Below are 23,770 nucleotides of genomic sequence, written 5' to 3' on the forward strand. Positions count from 1 at the left end.
GATCAAAAGGTGTGTGTTTGTGATGGGAGATGTGAATGGACCAAATCCGGGTGTTGGACTGCAGCGGTATCAGATGAAGAAGAACGATTCAACTGGAATCGGGATACCAGATGTACTCCAAGATAGGTGGGAAGAGAACTTATATATATATATATATGCTCGATGGTGTGAAATATAGATGGGAGTACAAAAGGACAGTATGACATTTTTTTGGGAAAGGATGATGGGCAAGTGAAGATGAGCGGATGATAATCTATCATCGTGTCACGTGATCCATCCAGGCACAGCAATCGCACACAGTATCGACAACAGCATCGCGTCTATCCTCGTTCGAGAAAGAGAAGGACAAATGCACAAGAAGAGAAAGGATCTCTCACATCGCTCATGAACAATAGTCACGTTCGACGATGATCAACAGCGGCAAAGTCAGACAAGATAAGCAGTAACCCGACAGAAGATGGCCTCTCGGAGGGAGAGTAACGCGGATCGTAACATCGATGCTCGTAAAGCTCTGGGTGTTCGCCCAGGTGGACAACCTCCACCGAGGGTAGGTGATTGACATATCTATGTCGTTATCGTTGAGACTGATGGTGACTACACTATAGTTGATGTTGGAGCGACCTTCCCTACCCAGTAATGCACCTTCTCCAACAGCTACTGCACCACCTTCACCCAGATCACCACCCGGTTCTCGAGACGTTTCCATCTCCGTACCGCCCCTCACCCTCCCTCCCTCTCCCACTACAGACCAGCCCAAGCGATTCAGACGACCCACCATAACCTCTAAACACAAGCCATCTAGATTGGCAACCAACAACAGAGGTCTATATGAAACGCAGAAATTGCTCTCTCACTTACTAGATAAGCTGGAATCTCGTGATGCTGCGCCTGACTTGCTGGAAAGAGCAGCGATATCAGCTAGGGAAATTAGCAGGAGAAATAGAGGCAAGTCGAAAGGCAAGGTACAAAGAATAGGAAATGTCATAGCACATGCTGCTCATCATGCTACGGGTGGTATACCTCCTACTCCTGCTTCTTCGTCCATCCTCTCTCCGCCTGGTACAGCGACGTCTTCAGCTCTTGGACCAGGGGTTATGGGGATAGGAAGTGAAGATTATGAGGATATCATTTTAGCGGAAGGTGAGATTGATACAGAAGCGATATATGATCTGGTCGAACAGACTAGGGGACTGCTAGTCTTAGCTGAAAAACAAGGACTGGATTTATTTGAAGACGAACATGGTGGCGAGAGACCTAGTATACCTGGTGTACCGGTATTAGACTCTACACCAGTCAAGAATAAAAGAAAAGCAGGAAGGTTCTCTTCGATAGCTCCCTCGGGATCGATCAAACCTTCTTTCTCCTTATCAAGCGATAAAACCAATAATCAGAAACAGGAAGATCACCATCCCAGGAATTCACATGACAATCCAATTGCAGGTCCAGTCCTCTTGGCTCGGATATTGCATGTCTTGCAGACGCTATTGACCGTGGATTGTCTACATCGGACCCATCTGTTTAGACCGCTATGTCCTCCATATGCCTTACAAGCTGCCTGTTTGGATATCGCAAGCTATCTATACGCGAAATCCGGAACGGGTGCCAAGATCAAAGTGGTTGGAATGGTGGTAGATGGGTTCTATGGAATGAGTGGGATGTTAGAAAGAGTCTGTGAGTGGCTGGAAGGTAAATTAGGCGAACTATTGGGTCGATTAGCAAAGAAAAGAGGTGGACCAGGGAAGAAAGATCAGGTTGAAGATATGGGTTGGACTGACCCATTCTCGACGAAAGGAGCTCCTGGTAAAGCTGTTCCTACATTCGCAATATCTACCGATTCGCAAGACTCCTTACCTCCTCCACCCAATCAGTCTACACCAGGTTGGAAACGATATTCACCCACATCGCCCTCGTTCCCCTTCTTCCCTCCAGGTGACATTGCAGGTCTATTGTCCACCTACGCTACGAGAGATGCTTCACATACGACTATCGAGATTGCTTCACTCGTTCCTCGAATTTTATTAGGTCTGACTACGATTGTCGATCTAAGTATATCGAAGTTGACTACTATCCATCGGGTCCATCGACTGCTCACACTTATTCTCACGGCCAAACCGGATTCTTCTGTTGACTTACTAGAGATCGTCGCTCATGCGCCTTCGAAGGCCAGACGAACTGCTCTAGAGATTTTATCGACATTCTATCCCACCGTTGTAGGGCATAATACAGTCTCACGTCGATTAGCAAATACGACATATGCCGCTCACCGAGCCAAATGGGAGACAGGCCAAGAAAGGGCTTTAGGTGAAGATGATGATACACATTATTTCATACCTTGGAGATACTCAAGTAAAGAAGATCCTGAAAATACAGCTCCAAAGTGTGGAGTCTGCGAGTCGGAAGTGCATGGCTTCATCGTCAGGTGTACGATGTGCAAAGAATATAGACATTTACACTGTTATCATACAGGCGGAGTGCACACTTATGATGTCATCACGTTGTCTTCCGACAATGCTTCGACCCCTCATCAGATGATTCATGTAAAATTCTCACCTGCTCCTCCGAGATTAGACGAACAAGTGTTATTTGGATCTACGATACGTGGGAATGCCACTTCAACAAAGCGAAGAGTCGGTCAACATGATTTGATCCTGGTCAATCTGTTCAACCTTACACTATGCCATGCGTGTAATGAACCACTTTGGGGAACAACTGCTCAAGCGTATAGTTGTACTAACGGATGTCAACGATTCTTCCACTCGAAATGTCTAGATAAGATGGAGAAGGATAATAGAGGTCAATGCAGGTTTGGTAGAGATGTGGTTATAGATGAGATTTCGTCTCAGGGGAGTAATCCATTTGTCATCTCCCTTTCACGCTTCCGACAGTCATTCGACGATATATCCACCAAGCTTTGCATAGGGAAAGAGGATCTTCAGAGGAAGACATATGATGAAATGGCAATACTCTGGGGTGAATTATGGATTCAATATCAATTACTCAAGAATGGATTATCAAGTGGTAGTTTACGGATCACCGACTATAATATCAAGATCGAACCCGATCTATTGAATATGAAATCTACCTTGAAGTTATATGAAGAACAGTTGAAATCAAGATACTCGGAAGCTTCACCTGCCTCTAGCAACTTTACACATGTCATTGGTACTGAAATGCCATTGGGATGTGGATATTTGTTTTCCGATAAATTCCTTACCTACGTTATTGCATTACTACGAGCTCCTTCGTCGACCCATCCGATGGCTAGTGGAACGCAAACTCCCTCAGATGGCTTACTTACTCCTCTGGGATTACCTGCTCCGAATGAAGAAGTGGACGGTAATGAAGGTTCATACGAGATGTTACCATTGTCAGTCATCTCTTCTTCCCTTTCTTCGGACCTAGGTATATCCGACCAATATATATCTACAGTATTCTTGACCCAACTTCGATCAATCGGATTAATCACTATCAACAATAAACTTTCTATCACCTCCGAAGATCTCACTTCACCTAATACATGGGCAGGTTTCAACCTACCATTGTTAATTGATAATTCACCTACGATTGAAATTCTCATATCCACCATTGAAGCCTTATTAGATGATTTGGATTTGTCCCTGAACGAACAAGGATTGAGGTTGTTGACTGAGAGATGTTGGCCTAGTGGATTATGTTCACCTTATGCGTTGGATAGATTAGGTAAATCGGTGATCAACTGGATAATGAATCATGATGATTCGTTATTACAGATTGTCAAGCATTACGCATCGAAACATCGGAAATTGCCTGGATTGAAAACCTCAAACAAGAATATCAATGCTAATCAGAGTTCGGTGAATTTGTATCAAGATGATAGGAATAGATTGATGGAGATATATGCGAAAGGGTGGTTGAGGGCTTTACATGATTTAGATCCAATACCGTGAGTCTCAAATGAGTATCATCGCTTTTCTACCTCTATCTATCTCGTTCTCAAGGTATGAGCTATATTGGGTCATATTGGAATTGACCTCTTGTGTGAAACACTCACACAGGTACGCAGCTATGGTTTATGAAGAATGTAAGAATCCCCTGGCAGCTGGTAAATTGAACTACGACAGTGAAGAATCGAATGATCAGGTGAGCCACCGAACTTGCATGTGGTCACAAATATCAAGCTGACTATTGTGTGTCATTTAGCTCGCATCGAAAATGGCTGGTATAGCCCTTGAGAGGATGACTGCTGTAGTCGATGCCGAAGTGATATTTTCAACTCTTATGGAATTGGTCACTGCTTGGCTAGAAGATTTAGGTGCTTTAGCAGATCAGGTGAGTGTATCCGTAATATCAGAATGGTCCTCTTGGCTTGATTTTTCTATCCTGTTCTCATATACTTTGTGTGAAGACGTCTGACTCACAAATCAATTCGAACAGGACGTGGTGTACCGTTCTCTCCCCGAACTTCTGCGCCATTCTAACTCCTCTCCCTCATCGTCATTCGAACAAACGGACTTATTCTCTTTATCTCTCTCGGTCTCCCAGTCTGGTCCAGAAGGTCTGATCAGAGTCTGTAGATGGCTCAGAGTTCTGTCATTTTCGGGAGTAGAGATTCCGTGGAATGTTTTGATTGATCTGGTGGAATTACAATCAACGACACAAAGCGAAGTAGATGCGAGACTCGATCTGGTCATTGCAGTAGGAGCGAACGGGATGACCATGGATCCGGCAGACTTTGCTGGATTGTGTGCTAAAGTCGGGAAAGGAATTTTCAGAGACATGGGTAAAGTCGTTGATACAAGCTTGGCGCATAACGAGTGAGTTACAGTAGCTGCTGTGCTTTTCTTCGAGGATTTTGCTGATACTGTGGATCGTGGTCATAGACTCGACTTGATCAGGCAAAGTATGTTACTATGTCTCCGGGCGTATGGTGTACCTTTAGACGACGTCGCGCAAACTTCGTTAAATAGTGGAGAGCTGCATACGAAACAACCTGCAAGGTATGTCGTTCTCAACTGGATGTGACATCTTCAATCGAAGTACATATAGCTGATGATGCCACTATGTATAGTATGTCGAAGAAAAAACGAACTCCGAGTGGTCGAATTGTCTTCCCCCTCGATAAGGAGATGGTCTTATCGGCTGCTTCGGTTTTGGATCGTGCAGGGTTTCCTCGGGAGATGGTACTGGATTTTTTATGGTTGATCTTTACGAAAGCTTCCATGGTGGACAATGTGGATGAATTTGTAAGCTGCAGCTCAACTCGATGATTTGATGGCGCAAACAGCTGACCATGTTGACAGATACACCGTGCTTCTTCGAAGCTATATCCAGTGTAAGTCCATTTCAGTATCTGTTACAGCTTGAACTTGACTGACTGATTGAGCCACAGGATATGGCCTTTGGTGGATGTTGCGGTCGATCGCAAGAGCCGTACGAGGGTGATACTGAGGATGTTAAGTGTGAATTCGAATTCCTTAGAGAAGATCGTCAGGGAACAACTTGATTCTGGACCTGAGGGAAGGTAAGTTCGGATCATTCGACCTTATATCTCCACTTGAACACGGTTAGAGCTGAAATAATCATCCACTTCCCTTGTATAGGGCTAAAGTTCGCGAACGACTCCTCACTTTCATACTCGAGTTATCCGACTCCAGTCTCGTCTTCGAATTGACTTCATGGCAATCCTCAGCGGTTGGATTGATCCTGCTTCTCTTCGATGTCCTGATGGATACCTCAGAGATGATACCTGATAATCTAGTCATACTTCAATGTTTACTTCCAGCTCAACTACAAGCCATGTCTTTGTGTTTCGAAGATTACTTGGTTAGACATAGTGACGAGAAGAGATCAATCTTGTTGACTAGGTTGAGGAGATTGAGATTGAATTTACCCACTTGGCCTAGTACGTCTTCATTAACATCCTTGTTTCCGGCCACGAAGCTAACCATATGAATGGGGTAGTCATCTCTTGGACGAAGATCGAAGAATTGCTGGCCGAAGAAGTGGCTTCTATAACTCAACTGCGTCCTGGTCGAGCTGTACGTTACGGTCTTTCACCTCTCAAATGTAATTTGTACTGATATTATACGATAGTCTCAAACGATGAATGCCTTAATGGATTCTCAATCCGTTCGATGCTCATTACTTTCTCTAGGCTTAGACATGTTATCGTCCGGTGTCAGCGTACCCTGGATCATAGCCCAGAGATTCCAACAACACGTTGCCTCCTGTCTCTCTCTACCCTGGACGAACCCGATTGAAGGAATCACCTCTCTTGTCTTTCCGTCCATCCGGGGTGTATTGGATAGTACAGCAAGGATCACCATATCTGGTCAAACATTTGAAAGCAAAGCTAAGAAGACTGCCCTGGTAGGAGCGCTCTTCGTACCTATCGTGATAGACTTGGGAAGTGAACTAGGTAAATTCGAATATCTCACTCAGAGGACTTTATTGGATATTCTCATGGTCACGTTCTTCAAGGTGAGCTGCCATGCCAATGGAAATCTGATCAATATTGATAGTTGACTGATTCACGCGATTCTATAGCAAAATGTACGAACGGTAGAACTGGCTGCTCTCAGCTCATTACAGACTCTAGCTCAGTTTGTAGCTACTACGGAATGCGCGGAGAATAGGTTACTGGCTTTGCAGATCTTGCAGACTGCACCAGTCAGGATGGATCGGGGGAGTGTTATAAGAGCTGTACCGTGAGCTCCAGTTCGACTTTCGTGATCGATAAAGAGCTGATCGCTGTTTGGTAGATCGGTATTTGCTACCATTGCTGGAGTGCTGGTCAAAGAGAACGAAGCTGAGCATGCTGATTCGGCAGTACTTGAGCAGAGTGAGTGGACTTGATCAATGGTACGAGTTTAGCTTATCCATATGGCATCACAGGTCGAGTGTTCTTGAGAGGAATTATCAAAAGGTGACTACTATTCTCTTCTCTTGGATTGGGCTGCATGCTGATAAAATATACTCTTCTTTATAGTTTCGGACGATCTGGCTTGTTCATTCAGCTATTCAGAGTGAGTCGTGACACACCAAGATCAAGGCCTTTCCACTGAACTCGCAAACTTAGATTGAGGATCCTGCTACCTACAAGCACAACGAACCCTCGAGTCTGGGTAAAGCCCTTCAACTACTTCATGCGACTGAGAAGACTATGGAAGGACAGCCGTCGGTCTTTGATAATGTGTTCCACAATCTGTGAGTGTGCAAGTTACTATCTGTCTGACGACATGCTGATAATCGATGCAGGTCGGATGTACTCAAACGTGGTCGTCAGACTATTGATCAGGTTTTGGTCTCGCTATGCAGGTTCTCGGAATCTTTGCAAGTGGAGCTATCTGAGGATGTTGCTCAGAGTGAGTGGCCTGATCATATCTTTCCGTTATCACACCTAACCTAAGCTTCTCTCGATCAGACTTCGGATTATTCATTGCTAGATTGGGTAAACACGTCGCTGAATATGATCAACACGAGTTTGATCCTAACCCGGCATTGAAAACTTGCGCCGCGGTTCTAGACTTGGTAAAGCCCATTGCGTCAACAGTGAGCTGAGGACATTCTGGATCTGAATAAAGTCAATGCTGACTGCGACTGAACCAGACACTGCTACATCAGATATCCACATTCCTCCATCTTGCATTCACCCGTTTCAATGTATCGCACGATACGCTATCAAAATTGTTAGCTGTCTCAGAGAGGGTAGCGCGAGGTCAGTCTACCGAAGATACAGTCAGGACCGTCACTTTCGAACTGGCTGGATCTATAGTACATGGATTGAATGTAACCCCTGTGACACTTCTTACGCTACTCAACGTGAGTTATACAGCCTACTGTCAATCGATGATGTGCTGAATCATATATCAAGTTCCTCGCTGTCAATGCTTTCCCCGACCACGACCTCGACGCCCGAAGCTTTACCCAACAGAAACGAGTACTTGCGGATTCGGTACCGGGATGTGTACAGATCTTGCTTCGTACCCATCCGACATTCGCTGTTGGACAGTTAGATGCAGATGTAACTTTGGCAATAATGATGAAAACTGCTACGGTGCTGTGTAAGGCGGAGATGATCGTTCAGGGGATCATCAGTCAGAACTTGGGGAATATTACGTCTGAGGTGTGTCAGAACGCTTTCCCGCATTCAGATCGACGAAGCACTTATATATAGATATCATTATCTTCTTCAGGCTGCGTCTACCCAAGTCAACTTGTTTATCTTCCTACTTCTGTCTTCGCTAGATCTACAAATGGGTCCAGCGAGAAAACAAATCATATCGCTCTACCCACTACTCGCTCGAGCCACCTCTCTATGCCTTCGAGCATCCGCAGACTTCCTTACTCTACAGGACACCTCAGGAGACGGTGCAGAACTTCTATCAGTAGGGTTTGTGGTATTCCGGTTGACTATCTTGGCTTTACACGATTCAGAGGCCGGCAGTAGTACGTTAATGAGCAATATGGAAGAGGACGCCATGGACACTTTCTGGTGTAGAACCTGGCCAGATTGGTATAGACTCTTGACAATCTCATTGGATTCATCATGCGTTAACGGAGTAAGTAGCATTCTTTCGGTAGCTCACTGTGAATATTGCTGATGATCATACTTGACGTTGTGAATAGCCATTAAAAGCTGTATCACACAGTGTATTCCTCGATACGATCATCTTCCTCGGTCAGGTACATTCGTCGATTTTGACCAAACATTCAGGAACATTATCGCACGCTTTGACTGTCCTGGTGAAATATCAAGAATCGCTTTCGTCCACGAGTGGTGGGAAGATGCAGAAAGCTGCTCAAGTTTTGGATCGGATCTCGAATGGGGTGGGAATTGGACATGTTAGTGATATTGATAGAGGGACGATTGTAAGTAACATAAAGAAGGATCTGAGCGCGACGGAAAGATTGAAAGCTCTTAGGGCTATGTAATTTGTAAGACCACTTTAATGACTTTAATGCATATCACGGACGTCGATGATGATAGGTTGACAGACTCTGTGCGTTGTCGAGATTGTCTACTTATAAGAGGAGCACGAGTTGAAAAGCACAGGTCACATCGAGATCGTATATAGCCTCCGCAATTACCTAACAGGACAGCATCCTTCGACCGTTTGAAGAACAATCACAAAGCAGCTCTTTAGTACTGGAGTTTAAGTTGATGTAATTCGAAACGAGATTTTCGAGAACCATGTATCGTTTGACGCTAAGAGGATGGGCATTTGTATCAACTAAAGCAGGGAAATCCGCCGGGCATCACCAGACCATCTGCCACATTAGCTTGCAACAAGCGTGGCAAGGCAATGCAATGTTTTCAGAATAATGCATATGACTAACTACTGATCGTGTGGTGGTTATGGAATCATGAACAGATGCACCATACAAAGAAAAGTTTACGCCTGAAGCAGGATGGATCACATCGATCTGTAGGCCCCTCCAATCACTCGGAACTTCCCGCGAGATCTTCCGGACGTTCCTGCTCGTAGTCAGAAAGATAGTACGGGCCTTGCAGGTTAAAACTCTCAGTATTCTTTGCGATCTTCCTACCCTTTCTGTATTCTTCTACAGGTGTGTGTACAGTGACAGGTGCCATGGTGGTGCTGGATTGCTCGACCAATTGGGATTGTAGTCCATCGTGTAGCCCAAGCAACGTTCGGAACTTGTCTTGAGCTCTCGCATAATCTTCCTTAATCTCAGGAAGTACGGCTTTGTCAGCTTTCACCTTGAGGTTGCTGGCAAAATAACCGTTAGTCTTCATCATGATTTTCTTGAGAGAGGGCTTGGTAGGCCTTTCAAGATCAGTCACATCGGTCGAGATCTTTGACTCCTCCAGATCAAATGTGCCGACTTGGAATTCTCTCGGGAAGGTAAACGAAAGTGTATCCTCTTTCACTGTCGTATACTATATCCCTTGTAGAAGACCAAGGGTCTGATTTCTTGGTGGTGGATCCTTGGGCTGTATCATTCCAAGCGTCTTGGATAGGGTTCTGGTCAGCTTCACGAGTAGCATTTTCAGTGGCTCCTTCTTGAGTAGCGTCCTGGGTAGCATCGTCAGTTGCGAGCTTAGTTGTGCCCTGGTGTGTTTCTTGGCTTGACATGATACAGAAGTAATGAGGAGCTAGACTATGTTGGGGTTGGCTACAAAAAAATTCTACTGGCAAGCGTATATACGGCAATGAGGCTCTGTTGCACAGAAAGAGTAGAAGAGACCTAGGATGTCAAGAAAATGTATCAGTCTTATATAAGCATTCGTTCATTCAAAAGATGCCCAATCCCTCATGCCTTTAGAGGATGTTGCTTAGCGTTTTGTGGATGACGTCGCATGCCACAGTGCCTCTGACGACATTGAGAAGTATGTGAACGATGCATACATGTACTGTAGCTATACGATTGTAAACGAAGGCAACCCAGTCACACAAGTGTCTAAGTCCTCCTCTGTTCCCTATTGAGTCGTTTCTGGGAAATTGCATATTCTGCAGAGTTTGGGGAATTGTAATGGTCTAGACCACTCGTACAGCATCGAAAGAATCGTGAGACGATCAGATGCAAGAACCGCATCGATTTGCCGTCGATGTCATCAGATAAACCGGCTTCGTGCCCATTACTTGTCTTGAACCAAGAATTTCCTGGATTCGATACTGTCATTGAGCCCAGAAACGTCACCCCTCCTCGAACCCCGAGCAGCCCCCCCCCCTTCCTTATATCGCCGGAAGTAGCTCTCGTCTTTTCGTTATACAATATCGTCCGGGCTTGTCATATGTACTACGTGCATCGATGGCTTACAGTCCTGTACTGACTAGAATGTGGCAGATCGAAGGAAGGGAACGACCTAACAATTCTGGGGGAAGGCATAAAGCCTCAAACATGTTTGAGCGGCTTGTTCTTCTGTGTGACCGTTCTTGAAGACCTGATGCTCAAACGAAGTCATCGCGATAGTCTAAACATGTCCTAATCACACCTCTTAAGCCTGAAACAACCAAATAGATTAGAGATCTTCATCCTATACGTCTTCCTTTCTTGACATCGCCACTGACCGTTCGTCTCCAGACTTCTCCTGCTAGAAGAGGGTCCCAGACTAGAACGATCGAAGAAGAATTCGAAGCTGCACCTTCACAGGGGGACAGGTGTCTCTTTATGCTACCGCTTGCCACTGTCATGCATCAGTATATATGTTCTACCATTCATTGTGCCCAACAAACGAATAGCCTATTCTTCTCGGCAACATCACACAGTACATAATTGAAAGATGACGGCTGAAATAGCCAGGGCCACCGCTGTAACAGCACAAGAGGGCTACTTGTGGAGAGTGACTTTACAAGATAAGACTAGTCGACCTGGATTATTCTCTAAACCCGAAGAGCGATCTCCACAAGATATCTACCCAAAAACGACGGTTTGGAATCCGGGTATATACGAAATACATTTCTTCCAATTTTCAGATTTCACACCAGCATATGTGACAAACGTTGTCGATTCTAACAGTTACGGAACTCGGAACGATGATGGATCCAAGGTTGAGTCCAGAAGGGATTGTGTGAACACCTTGGAAGCTCTCATCCCGTTTCGTACCCCAAATTCTTCTTCTCACACAGAATTTAATGGCATCAAGATTCGGAATTTCAGCGATTCAGCGAATCACAACAACGAGATAAGGCGATGGAGCGATACGATCAATTTCAGTGTGACAACTCCCATCGACCTATCTGAAGAAGAAACACACGTTAATGCCAATTGGTCAAATACGAGTGATGTCAAGGGCTTAGCATTAGATCTTTATATGGACGGTAAGCTAGTGGATACGGTGAATGAAGTGGGAGGGAGAATTAGGGGTATGACGGTTATTTATGGAGGAAACTCACATTCGGGTAGATCAGCTGATGGGAACAAAGTCCAGGCCTTATTGAGATCACTCAGCCATTAGGAGGTATCATGGTGAGTACAATAAGATTTGTTCATACATTGGTTGCCAAAAGGACGAGGATCTTCAGTTCTGTATGAATTGGAGAGAGAGAGTTTCAGCATTCGAGTCCCACTTTTGTGATACAGTCACTCAGTCATCTGGCATGATATAGTATACATGTTCGATGAAGTGGAAACATCCTGTATATGTTGATGAAGGAAGGTATGATCAATCAAAGGGTCAGCAGGTTCGAGGTTCACGCTTGTGCCATAGAATAGTTAGTCGATGCATACACCGTCTGATTGCAGGATGACTAAAACAGCCACTGTCTGTGTCTGCTGCGAAACTGATCTCCTGTGACTAATATGAAGGACAGAAATTCTTGGAGTTGAACGACATGTATAGATGTGTTGAGTCATGGTCGGGAAGATGAAGTTCATGTGTTACAAGTACACTACAATAGGGCTTCACAATCACAATGCGATGAGGAAGGAAAAATAAGATAAGCTTGAAAGGCTGAAGACCAGGTTGAGGTTTCCCGCTGGTCGTGCAGTGGAAAATTGGGAGAGGTTGATCGCTAAAACGAAGACAAACCAGTGAGATCACAATCGATTTCTCGCGAATCGTCAAGGGGAAAAGTGGAAAAGCCGTGGGATGGGCGTGAGATGTTATAATGACGTCTGTCGCAGATGGGGAGGGGTAGCGGACAGATCGGTAAAGGGTGCAGGTTCTTCTACATCACCATTCGAATTCGCTGAGGTGGAAGACATCACGATGTTGTCATTAACAATGTAATATTGTGCACTATTTAACGTAATTTACTCACCCGTTACATTTGGCAAACAGGTAATCTCGTCCGTTGACGTGAATCATTCCATCTTTGAACACCGTCTTCCACTTGTTCTTGACTCGTTGCACCTGAAGGGTACGATAATATGGTTTAGTCATATCTCCCCGTGTTCTTATCCACATGAGATAGATCGAATTACCTTATCATACACGCAAAACACTATATCCGTATCCCCATCATCATCTCCACCTTCCGCATCATCCCTTAGCTCATCATCTGAATCATCTAAGTCTGAATCTATTATATCGTCTCCAGGCAGTAATCCCGCTGCATTGGGTTCAGGTCTATTTGGGTCTATGGGTATAATAGGTTTAACATCTTCGCTCTGTAATATTACAATCATCAGGTATCAGCTAGTCTTACCCTTAGACAGTTTGGTACAGCGTGACAGACAACGTACAGCACCTCCCCTGATTCTCATTATATCATCCGACGGTTCAGCTTTCACCCTTACATCATCACCACCATTCATATTCCTTCCCGGTAATGCTAGACCTTGACCTGGTGGAGGGAAGATACCAGACGACGGGCCGGGCGGGGATGATACTGGATTGGTAGGGATGGTAGAGTTTGGTGATACACCTTCGTTCTCTCCTCCTTCACCTGGTTCAGGTGATGACGAAGATCCAGGTGCTCGTGCGAAGTCGGCTACTCGTGTTTCCAATAATCTCGCTTCCCATTTCTGGGTAAGAAGACAGATATCAGCTGGATGACTTCAACCGACGGTATTGAGCTCACCGCTTGCAAATTCAGCAATACCTCTTCTTCCATACCATATTCCTCAAAATCCACTTTCACGTTGGCGATGACATCGTCAATGATCGAACGGTATGTTTGAGGCTATTGAAGATGAATGATGAGTAATGAGGCAGATAAACATTGATAATTGGGCGTCAGCCCCTTGACATAGTGCCAATATGACAGGATAGATGTTATACTGACCACTATCTTATTCGACCTTTTGTGTGATAGTACAGATATAATTACAGACATGGTGTCAGCGGAAATTGGGTGCAAAAGAGAATGGATGCTGTCTGACAGGAGGTAGATATGTATACATACATTATGATCAGACCTCCGGACGGTATAGCGATGTGAGTCGTCGATCAATTACTTTTAATTGCCAGGTATGAGAAGTAAAGAAATAGAAGGAAAAGTCGAAATGGTGGGAACGAATGATGGTATGCTATATGCAAAGTGAGATGGGGGGGGGACAAGTGAGAATGGGTTGTGAGGGTGCGAGGTATATATACCCTTTGAGTCCAGTATGGGGCAACAAACCTGAACCCATCTCGACCTCCACTTCTCACATCAAATTGCCACCGGGTCACCCATTATTCTTTGAATGTGTTTTTATTCGTTTTATCCCAGATTTTCTGAAAGTTGAGTTGCAATGTCAGACCTCCACTGTCCACAGGCAAGATTTCACTGTTTTGACTGGAACGATTTGCATAAGCTCAACCTACAACACTTACCTTGAACATACAAGACAAGGCTTAGCAGAGCAACATGAGGAAGCAGTTGGACCCACGCATACCGGCGCTCATCAACAATGGTGTCAAATCGAATCACAGGAGCTTCTTCGTGATGGTAGGGGATAGGGGAAGAGATCAGGTCAGTTTGAATCAAATGTCAAGGAGTCAAGCTGGAATATAGCTGACCAGCTCGATGCCATAGGTGGTCAACTTGCATTTTCTTTTGTCCCAAGCTAGAGTATCGTCCAGGCCAAACGTGCTTTGGTGTTACAAGAAAGATCTAGGATTCACGACGTAAGCCAATTTCAGTACGGATCTATCCCTCCTATAAAAAGCTAACTCAACTTACGGTCCCTAGCCATCGAAAGAAGAGAGAAGCCAAGATAAAGCGAGATGTCAAGAGGGGGATCAGGGAGGCGAACGAACAGGATCCGTTTGAGCTCTTCGTTGCGGTCACCGATATCAGATATACATACTATAAAGACAGCGCGAAGATATTAGGTCAGACCTTTGGAATGTTGGTTCTACAGGATTACGAAGCTATAACACCGAATTTGCTGGCTAGGACGATAGAAACTGTTGAAGGTGGCGGTATCGTTGTGCTTTTGCTAAAGACTATGAACAGTTTGAAGCAGTTATATGCAATGGCCATGGTGAGCGATCTTGGCGTGGCAAGCCTGTATCGTCCAGTGAAGCTGATATTGCATCAATTCTCTTCTCAGGATGTCCATGCAAGGTATAGAACGGATGCGCACCAATTCGTTCAACCCCGATTCAACGAGAGATTTATACTGTCCCTCGGGTCTTGTTCAGATTGTTTGGTCTTAGATGACGAATTAAACGTATTGCCTTTGTCGAAAGGAAAGGATATAACAGTTGGAAAGAATGATGAAGACGATCGAGGGAGAAAGAGGAAAGCAGAGGAATTGAAGGAGATGAAAGAAAGTCTGGATGGGGTTGATATTGTCGGATCATTAGCCAAATTGGCAAAGACGGTAGACCAGGTATGTTTCGTTGACGTTTAGGTAGGCCCAAATCCAGCTAAAATGATAATCTATAATAGGCAAAAGCTTTGTTGACCTTTGTCGAAGCCATCTCTGAAAAGACTTTATCGTCTACTGTAGCTTTGACAGCAGCAAGAGGTCGAGGTAAATCCGCTGCATTAGGTCTAGCCATTGGAGCGGCATTGGCCCATGACTATTCCAACATCTTCGTCACATCCCCTGATCCTGAAAATCTCAAAACCCTCTTCGAATTCGTCTTCAAAGCCTTAGATGCTTTGGGTTATGAGGAACATATAGATTATGATATAGTACAGAGTACAAATCCAGAGTTCAAGAAAGCCATTGTTAGAGTCAATGTGTTTAGAGGACATAGACAGACTATACAGGTAAGCGAAGATTCCATCAATCACAAAATCACAACGGCCACAATGTGCTAATTGTACAATTCAGTATATCTCCCCTGAAGATTCCCATGTCCTTGGTCAAGCGGAATTAGTCATCATCGATGAAGCCGCTGCCATCCCTCTTCCTCTTGTTCGAAAACTCATCGGTCCCTATCTAGTATTCATGGCATCCACCATCAACGGTTATGAGGGTACCGGACGATCCTTATCCATCAAGCTTATCCAACAATTACGAGAACAGACTCGACCTTCCATAAGCAAAGAGCCTGCACCTTCTTCTGTCACCTCTAATGCCGGTCCTTCGAAAGCTGCCTCAGCAGGTCGATCAGGTGCAGGTCTAGTCCGATCACTGAGAGAAATCAAATTAGATGAACCCATCAGGTATTCGCCTGGAGATCAAGTTGAGAAATGGTTGAATAACCTACTATGTCTGGACGCTACGATAGTATCGAAGAATGTCCAAGGTTGCCCTCATCCGTCGAAATGCGAGTTATATTACGTCAATCGAGATACGCTATTCTCCTACCACCCAGCATCAGAGGTGTTCTTACAGCGCATGATGGCTTTATACGTCGCAAGTCATTACAAGAACTCGCCGAATGACCTGCAGATGCTCTCGGACGCACCTGCACATCACTTGTTCGTGTTGTTGCCACCGATTAAAGAGGATGACAACTCTCTTCCGGATCCTTTGGTGGTGCTTCAAGTGGCTTTAGAAGGAAATATCAGTAGGGATGTGATATTGAAGGAGTTGAGTCAGTCGGGTATGAGGAGTTCAGGTGATATGATCCCTTGGTTGATATCCATGCAGGTGAGCTACCCGTGAAAGACACTAGAAACAACAAATAGCTGACTACTGTCCCTGCAGTTCCAAGACAACGATTTTGCTATGTTATCGGGAGCGAGAGTTGTAAGGATAGCTACTCATCCTGATTACGCAAGGGTAGGTTTGATATCGGCAAGTTATATATGTCGTGGGCTGTTCAGCTGATGGTAATGGGTAGATGGGCTATGGTGCCAGAGCTATCGAAGCCTTGAACTCGTTCTATAGTGGCGAATTATATAATTTTGATGATGCGCCGGCTGATATGGGAGAGTCGTTCGAGGACGCTGCTAAAGTCGGACCTGTGAGTATTGGGCTTTAATACATCCAGACCGGTGCTGATGGTGCTGTCCAGAATGAAACTTTACAGAACGATACCGTTTCGATACGAGATGCGGCTCGAATGCCACCTCTACTCCAACGACTATCGGAACGTAAACCCGAACAGCTGGATTATCTCGGTGTATCGTTCGGTCTTACCAAAGACTTGCTGAGGTTCTGGAAACGTGCTGGATTTATACCCCTTTACGCAAGTCAGAGGGAAAACGCGTTGACCGGAGAATATACATTTGTGATGCTTAGAAGTCTGTTGAATAACGTCGAACAGACCGAAGGATGGTTGACTGCATTTGCACAAGGTGAGTTGCCTAATCCTCAGTATACCCAGGTGCGAGTCATCTGACCAGAATGAATCGAATTATAGATTTCCGACAACGATTCATGAACCTTCTTTCATACTCATCATTCCAGAAATTCGAATCCTCAGTGGCTTTATCGATTATCGAAGCTGCTTCACCTCGATTACCTGCTGCCCTCAATTCACCTAAAAAGACAATAACGGCCGAAGAGTTGAATGCCTTGGTAACTCCCTTCGATATGAAACGATTGGAGTCATACTCGGATAGTATGCTAGATTATCATGTGGTCTTGGACCTTGTGCCGATATTGGCGAATTTGTTCTTCAGCAGAAGGCTGGGCGATGATTGTACGCTTGCTGCTGCCCAACAGGCTATCTTGTTGGCTTTGGGTTTACAAAGGAAATCAGTGGAGGCTTTAGAGGTGAGTCAAAGAACCTTCTTGCCTAGGGTGATTGTTGAAAAGCGGTGATGGCTGATTTTGTTTGTTGTAGACTGAATTGGGTATAACTGCTACTCAATGTTTGGCACTCTTCGGTAAGATCTTGAGGAAAATCACCAAACAACTACAAGATATCCAGAAAGCCTCGATCGCATCGACCTTACCTTCTCAACCTAATCCCATACAATCTTCCAGTAACAAATTCCAAGCATTAGATAAAACCATCGAAGAGGATTTAGAAGATTCGATACCTGTATCTGACGAAGCTCGGGCCGCGCAGAGGGAGATTTTGGATTCCATCAATATGGATGAATATGCTCTACCATTGGAGGGAGATTGGACGAATGCCGAAGACCAAGTCAAGAAATTGGCTAGTAATGGTGGGGAGGGATTAAGTACGACCATGACTGTGAAATATAACAAGAAGGATGAACAGTCCAAGAAGGATGGGAATAATAAGAAGGATGGCAAAGGGAAGAGAAGGGTTAGTGAGGGTGAGAAAGGGTCGAAAGGAAAGAAGATGAAGGTTTAAGTATAGGTGTGTAGAGGTTATATGATTATCTGTAAAGTTTAGTTTCTTGCATATGCATTGATCACGTTGATATTTCCTGGACTGATTATGATGAGATTGGGAGGCGCCTGCAATGCGAGTCACACCGAAATGGTTGACCACCGACACAAAGCCATTGAACGATGAGGATTCTTATAACTTGCTCTCACGAAGGTAGACACGTTATGGAATGCCATCCCTTCCCTTTGTTGGTTTTGCGAAGATCATTCAAAAAGGAGCCTTCACGAATGCTCCTGTAACTTTACGCTACTTGTCTCACTCTAAGTGATTCGTTCTTGCCTTCCTTACGACAACGCTTGGTCAAAGGAACGACACAAGCGAACAGTGCTGTAAGTGACGGGCACCCCGCTAGCATATAACTTATGGAAAGGCTATCAACTTCCCATATTTTGAAATAGTATCCCATCAACAGTCAAGCAAAGTGACATGCCCGCCCAATATGCCAACTTCCGATCCAAGCTCGAGAAGTAGATCAGAAAGATTCAAAGACGGTTGTGAACGTACTGTTGCTAAAAACTTTCCTGGCTCATCTTCAGGCCAGAACTACAGGAAAAGATCACCGTTTGAACATGCCCTAAAGCCCTACGCGCAATTGAATGAGGTTTCTACCTGGCATTATGGAGTTCTTGCGGATTGGACCGAACCCAAACAGACCATCATCATCACCAGTGATTCTCCTGATGATGCCGAAGGAGCTGTATGTGTCCAAGTCACATCGGTGTCCACCAATGACACTGTCTGCCGTATGGAAATGGTCGATTAGAATGGTCCAAAACGCATTCAATTGGGAGAAGCCGATGTAAAGATCAGCATGAAAAGTGTCCTCAAAGTTGATCCGGCCCAATTCATTCGACAACCGTCCGAGAAGGGTAGAAGGTGGTATCGACCTCTTGGAAACTCTGAGCGGGAATGGAATTATAAATTCGAAAATATTTCAGAACTGGAAAAGTCATTGCCTGAATTCAGTGGTATGATTCGATCCTTCAAATCAGGAAGCAACGATTGGTTAGGTCAAGTCAAAACTGATCTTTCGAATAGAGAGGATATCACAAGAGAAACGAAATCTTTCTCAATGACAGCCGTGAAAACGATTGATAGCACTGTTCCAGTTAAGCTTAAGTTTTCCGTCAATGAACATACAATTGATCGAACGATACCTGTTGTTGGTCAAGAGGTCTTGACGGCAGATTTCCAAGTGTGTAATTGTCAATGGAGATGAAAGTAGAACAATGAGCTGACTAGGCATTTACAGTATCTTTTTTTGAGGCAGATATGACATGAGGTTGGCTGTGAAGGGGATAACGACTGGGTAGGATGATAGAGATATGATTGACTAGTCACTTACTGCTTCAATGCAGATTTGCAAAACTCAAAGATGTCGAAGGTTTGCCCTAGAGTCGGCAGAATCCTTCGACTTACAAAATCACAGATCGCAACCTATGACATCTATGAAACGTAGGCGAGTTTTTACCATTGAATCGTATTTGTAGTAGAATTTCTGGTTATTTCCAGGAAGATGGTACGAGCCAACCAGATGTATGGATGCACCTGGAACTACTCATTCGAGGAGGACCATAGAGTATTCAGATTTCAAGTGGGACCTCAGCCGCGATCAACAGCAGCCTCATTCATGGTGATTACTGTACAGACAGTCGGAATGATGAAGGCGTAGACCTGATTCGACGCTGAGCAACAGTACACTCTCTCATATGTCTATAATCCATAGGTACATGCATGTGTACATCACTAAAAGATACAACTCAACATAAGCCTATTCCATATCAACATCGCTATCTTCTTCCAGCGCTTCTTGCAATCTCCTCCTCTTCTCTTCCTCCTCCTCTGCCTGTTGCGCAGATTTAGGTGCTCTACTCCTCAAACTTCTGGCCACTCCCTCAGTCAATGGAGCAGCCACCACCTTATTTCTAGCTTTCTTCGCTGGTGTCGTCGATACTCTTCCTTTACCTCGAGTAGGTCTTTTGGGTTTCGCAACCTCGATCGCCTCGACTTCGTCTTCTTCCTCCGTCGATTGCGCTTCGTCTTCCTCCGATTCTTGCACCTTTCGCTTTCTCGTTGATCTCACCGAAGCACGTCTGGTCGGTCGACTCTTGGTCGTGGCGCCATTAACATTTTGGCCACTTAACCGCAGTGTGATTCGAGTGGTACGTGAAGATGATGGCGGAGGTATCTGAACAGCTTCTAGATCAGAATCAGAATCGATTTCGATTGGCTTGACATCTTCTGCCTTTTCTACTCGATCTTCCGATGTTTGCGGTATAATTTCAGGTTGTACAACGTCTTCTGTTACTGGCAGCGGTACATCTTCCATCCCATTCTCACTTTCACTTTTCGGACTTGGTGACCTTTCTCCTACTCTTTCAGTCCATTTGGCTGTACCTTGCTGATGAGCCGCAGCCAAGACAGAAGCAGCAGACTTCTTCGTTTTCGGTTGGGCATCAGCTGAGTCAGTAGAGGGATCGGCTAGTGGATTGAGAGCCGAAGATTCATCGAGCTAAACACGCATTTATCAGTCCTGTCTATCACGGTATCAACAGATCTAAGCTCACCTGTTCGCCGGTACCATACTCCGCTTGTAATCTCAATCTCACTCTTAATCCATTGATTAGCTTCGCCCAACGCTTCAATGCCTTCTCTTCCTTCTTCATTCGTTCTTTCTCCTCGGCAGCAGCCGCAGATTCGGCATATGCCTGTCGACATCATCAGTATACAATGCATATGACCGCTAGATGAAATCTACTCACGTCCATGACCAATTCTTCGTTCTCCTTAGCGACCACGATACCATTGATGACCGGAATGGCACGTTGTTTCTTGAACTCGAAGCCGGTCTGCATATGAAGTATGTGTCAATGAAAGCTCTCATGTACGTGTGTAAACCGGACGTACACATGCTTCAGCATAGCTGATGTCCAGCGTCTTGGCGACCTTCGCAATTCCCTTGTCTATTCTGGTTGTCAGCGTTGATCCATTCTATCACAGCTTATGCAAATTTAACTTACACGGAAGATGAACAGCTCCCGCAGGCAGCATCGTCGGAGCATAAAGATCGATGTTACCAAACGAATTTTGCGGTATAATCCCCTATATCCAAATAGCAACTTCAGCTGCGTCATACCATGCTGTCACGTCTCCACTTACGTCTTTTATAGGTGGTGGTATATATAATTCTGTTTGTTTCTCTGCATACAAACCCTGCTGAATAGCCTCTCCAGTCTCTTGAATGGCCAATTCCTGCGCTCTTCTCTTCTGCAAAGTGACCGCACGTTGCTTCACCATTTTCAGAGGGTTTTGTCCATCTTTCACCCTTCGACCGACCCTCATCCAGGTTTCCGCGGTCTTACAAGTCAAAACATTCTCTCGTCGATATACCGCCTCCCCTCTGAATTTACCGGCGAGCTTCGTCCTGGGTTCAATAATTTCCTCTCGCTTCAAATGACGTTCCAGGACGTATCTATATTGGTGATATTAGCCCCAACCTTGTATTTCAGTGGCGTGTGGACAACTTACATAGGGTGATCTTTGAATCCACTCATATGCTGAGGCATGGCCTCCGATATTTGACTAGTTTCAAATTCGGCATCTTCTACCTTATCTCGGTTCTGCTCGTTTTGGATCAGCCACTGGCCAATGATATTGTAAGTATAAGAACAGCTCACCAGAAGATATGGTCTAGTGAGAAACCCCATGACTGATTCCCACCAATCCTGTTCATCTTTCCTGGCGGGTACACGGAGTTTGCTGATCTTGGACCCGAAATTCTTGGTGTATCTCAGAGTCACATCACGGGCAAACCCATCTGTATTAAATTCATATCAGTTTGATGACGGAGACTAATCGTGTTTCTTGTCACTTACCTTCTTCGTATGCTACTACATATACCATTCTGATAGGCCCACTATCTGAGGTTGGCTCATAATGAGTCTTCTTCCTAATTATTCCTCTGACGGGATCAACGGGAATCCATCTCTGATCTGAACGACTGAATATTTCCGCCCAGAATACAGGCGGTTGTTCCGACAAATCTACAAAAGACGTGAGCCAATAGCCGACTGATTGGGGAGATCCAGATCTTACCTTGCTTCTGCTTGGCTTTGGGCTTTGACGGTCGACCTACAGTCTGCGGAGCAGGCTTGGGCTGCCTCAGCCTGTACAGATCTGTAGGATCTTGCAATCTCCTTGTTCCGGCCGCTCTAACGTTATTCTTCCTTTCTTTCGGTTCCCCTTCACCTGGTATAGGTACTTCCTCAAACTCATCCTCGTCCTCTTCATCCTCATCTGTCGTAGGTCCCATACCCTGTCTACTAGCGACTGTACGTCCCCCTCTTCCAGCGCCGACAGGTTTCTTCTTCGCGACTACCTTCTCCGCACGCCACGGTACCGGTTGTAGGGAGACCACTAATCTCGCACCGAGGCCACAAGCCCTTGCTAGAGCTACGAATAGCTGAGCTGAAATATCCCTAGATCCTTCTTGTTGTAAAGCCTTTTTCATCATACTATTCACCGACCTCAATTTCTCGGCTCCTGCTCCGACCGACATCTTCTCTAAAGCTTCTTCCCTTTCTTTGACCTTTTCTTTCGTGGTTGAGAGGTAATGACCTGGTGTTAGATTTGCTCTAGTGAGCTTTGGCAATTGATCGATTATTTCCTGTATTTCATCCCATGGCCGAGTGCGTAGACCTAGGGTCGGATCCGATACATCGAAGAATGAGTAAGACCACCACGTCACCAGGTCTTGAAGCGCATCGAAGAATAGACGAGACCGCTGGGCTCTATCAGGGAATCGAGATGGTGGGATGTTGAACGCGGTTTGCAAAGGATGTGGGAGTAGTGACAAGAGCCGTGCCTATCGTGATTAGTAAATCAGCTGATGTTTTGGGCTAAGGGTGCACTTCACTATACTCACCTTGAGCAGAGTATTACTACACCACTTATTCCGTATCCTTGCGCTTGCCAAGAGAGCTATGACATGCATTTTATGTATCTCCAGCCTGATTGCTCGATCTTTCGAAGTCATCGGCTTTCTGCAGATCTCATAAGCTACTGGAAATTGTCCTAGAATATCAAGTTGAACTCACTTTCGCAGAGCCAAAGCTATCCTCTTTGCTTTTTCTTCAGCCGTCTCTCCGCCTATCTCAAGGTGGATCACACCATCATCATCACCCTCACCACTCTCTGCGTCGCTGTCTCCACCGTATCCTTCCAGATCGTAATCTATACTCGGTGCGGACGTATTTGTTCCTGGTGTAGTGCCCGCCGTGATATTGCCATTGGTAGTAGGTGTTTCAGGGTAAGGTGATGATGGTCCAGCTACAGAGGGTATAGGCACTTCTTCAAAATCGTCATCTTCGTTATCCTCATCGCTCGTAATGGTATGAACAGATAGAGGGGCGGATGTCTCTTTCGCTATGCAGAACACGGATATCAGCCAGACGACTTTGTCAGCAGAGATGGTATGTATTAACCTTTTCCTTTACCCTTGTCCATCAACGATCTGACTTCTGCGCTCGGGGGTGGTACATGTCGCCTGACCCCGTTCGCGGGTGACTTATGGACGACGGGTGCTTTATTGGGTTTCGGGGTGAGCTTGGGATGGGTAGATGGTTGAGCCTTGGGGATGATCTTCTTACTCTTGGGCCTTGATGCGCTCATGTCTATGATATTATA

At 45.2% G+C, this 23,770-nt stretch overlaps 7 protein-coding genes across 7 annotated transcripts; 4 read left to right on the forward strand and 3 right to left on the reverse strand.

The window, feature by feature from the left end:
* Positions 1 to 457: 457 nt before the first annotated feature.
* V865_003380 (uncharacterized protein) lies at positions 458 to 8,913 on the forward strand (the record flags this gene model as incomplete). The annotated part of the gene is made up of 23 exons (XM_066227177.1): positions 458 to 547; positions 606 to 3,922; positions 4,035 to 4,119; positions 4,180 to 4,308; positions 4,414 to 4,793; positions 4,860 to 4,976; positions 5,048 to 5,222; positions 5,280 to 5,311; positions 5,369 to 5,500; positions 5,580 to 5,881; positions 5,941 to 6,017; positions 6,073 to 6,459; positions 6,526 to 6,686; positions 6,741 to 6,820; positions 6,874 to 6,904; positions 6,968 to 7,004; positions 7,058 to 7,185; positions 7,237 to 7,343; positions 7,403 to 7,530; positions 7,588 to 7,800; positions 7,853 to 8,104; positions 8,175 to 8,540; positions 8,608 to 8,913. 23 exons carry the CDS (start codon positions 458 to 460, stop codon positions 8,911 to 8,913), a joined length of 7,032 nt encoding a protein of 2,343 aa, XP_066083274.1.
* A 508-nt stretch (positions 8,914 to 9,421) lies between these two features.
* V865_003381 (uncharacterized protein) lies at positions 9,422 to 10,079 on the reverse strand (the record flags this gene model as incomplete). Its single annotated transcript, XM_066227178.1, has 2 exons — positions 9,422 to 9,760; positions 9,855 to 10,079. The coding sequence occupies 2 exons, from the start codon at positions 10,077 to 10,079 to the stop codon at positions 9,422 to 9,424; spliced, it is 564 nt and encodes a 187-aa protein (XP_066083275.1).
* Positions 10,080 to 11,227: 1,148 nt separating this feature from the next.
* V865_003382 (uncharacterized protein) lies at positions 11,228 to 11,902 on the forward strand (the record flags this gene model as incomplete). The annotated part of the gene is made up of 1 exon (XM_066227179.1): positions 11,228 to 11,902. The coding sequence occupies one exon, from the start codon at positions 11,228 to 11,230 to the stop codon at positions 11,900 to 11,902; it is 675 nt and encodes a 224-aa protein (XP_066083276.1).
* A 717-nt stretch (positions 11,903 to 12,619) lies between these two features.
* Positions 12,620 to 13,724, reverse strand: V865_003383 (uncharacterized protein; the record flags this gene model as incomplete). Its single annotated transcript, XM_066227180.1, has 6 exons — positions 12,620 to 12,635; positions 12,708 to 12,799; positions 12,871 to 13,056; positions 13,132 to 13,413; positions 13,470 to 13,571; positions 13,674 to 13,724. 6 exons carry the CDS (start codon positions 13,722 to 13,724, stop codon positions 12,620 to 12,622), a joined length of 729 nt encoding a protein of 242 aa, XP_066083277.1.
* A 516-nt stretch (positions 13,725 to 14,240) lies between these two features.
* V865_003384 (uncharacterized protein) lies at positions 14,241 to 18,046 on the forward strand (the record flags this gene model as incomplete). Its single annotated transcript, XM_066227181.1, has 11 exons — positions 14,241 to 14,345; positions 14,409 to 14,500; positions 14,565 to 14,859; positions 14,929 to 15,210; positions 15,270 to 15,596; positions 15,661 to 16,425; positions 16,483 to 16,557; positions 16,619 to 16,741; positions 16,793 to 17,075; positions 17,141 to 17,496; positions 17,567 to 18,046. The coding sequence occupies 11 exons, from the start codon at positions 14,241 to 14,243 to the stop codon at positions 18,044 to 18,046; spliced, it is 3,183 nt and encodes a 1,060-aa protein (XP_066083278.1).
* Positions 18,047 to 18,524: 478 nt separating this feature from the next.
* On the forward strand, positions 18,525 to 19,304 carry V865_003385 (uncharacterized protein; the record flags this gene model as incomplete). Its single annotated transcript, XM_066227182.1, has 2 exons — positions 18,525 to 18,782; positions 18,849 to 19,304. 2 exons carry the CDS (start codon positions 18,525 to 18,527, stop codon positions 19,302 to 19,304), a joined length of 714 nt encoding a protein of 237 aa, XP_066083279.1.
* Positions 19,305 to 19,856: 552 nt separating this feature from the next.
* On the reverse strand, positions 19,857 to 23,755 carry V865_003386 (uncharacterized protein; the record flags this gene model as incomplete). Its single annotated transcript, XM_066227183.1, has 13 exons — positions 19,857 to 20,597; positions 20,653 to 20,793; positions 20,848 to 20,934; positions 20,993 to 21,048; positions 21,106 to 21,187; positions 21,245 to 21,557; positions 21,614 to 21,705; positions 21,763 to 21,902; positions 21,961 to 22,128; positions 22,181 to 22,949; positions 23,010 to 23,127; positions 23,182 to 23,509; positions 23,569 to 23,755. The coding sequence occupies 13 exons, from the start codon at positions 23,753 to 23,755 to the stop codon at positions 19,857 to 19,859; spliced, it is 3,222 nt and encodes a 1,073-aa protein (XP_066083280.1).
* Between the last annotated feature and the right edge of the window lie 15 nt (positions 23,756 to 23,770).

This window comes from Kwoniella europaea, chromosome 1 (genome assembly GCF_036810445.1).
Source record: "Kwoniella europaea PYCC6329 chromosome 1, complete sequence".
NCBI classification, from domain to species: Eukaryota; Fungi; Basidiomycota; class Tremellomycetes; order Tremellales; family Cryptococcaceae; genus Kwoniella; species Kwoniella europaea.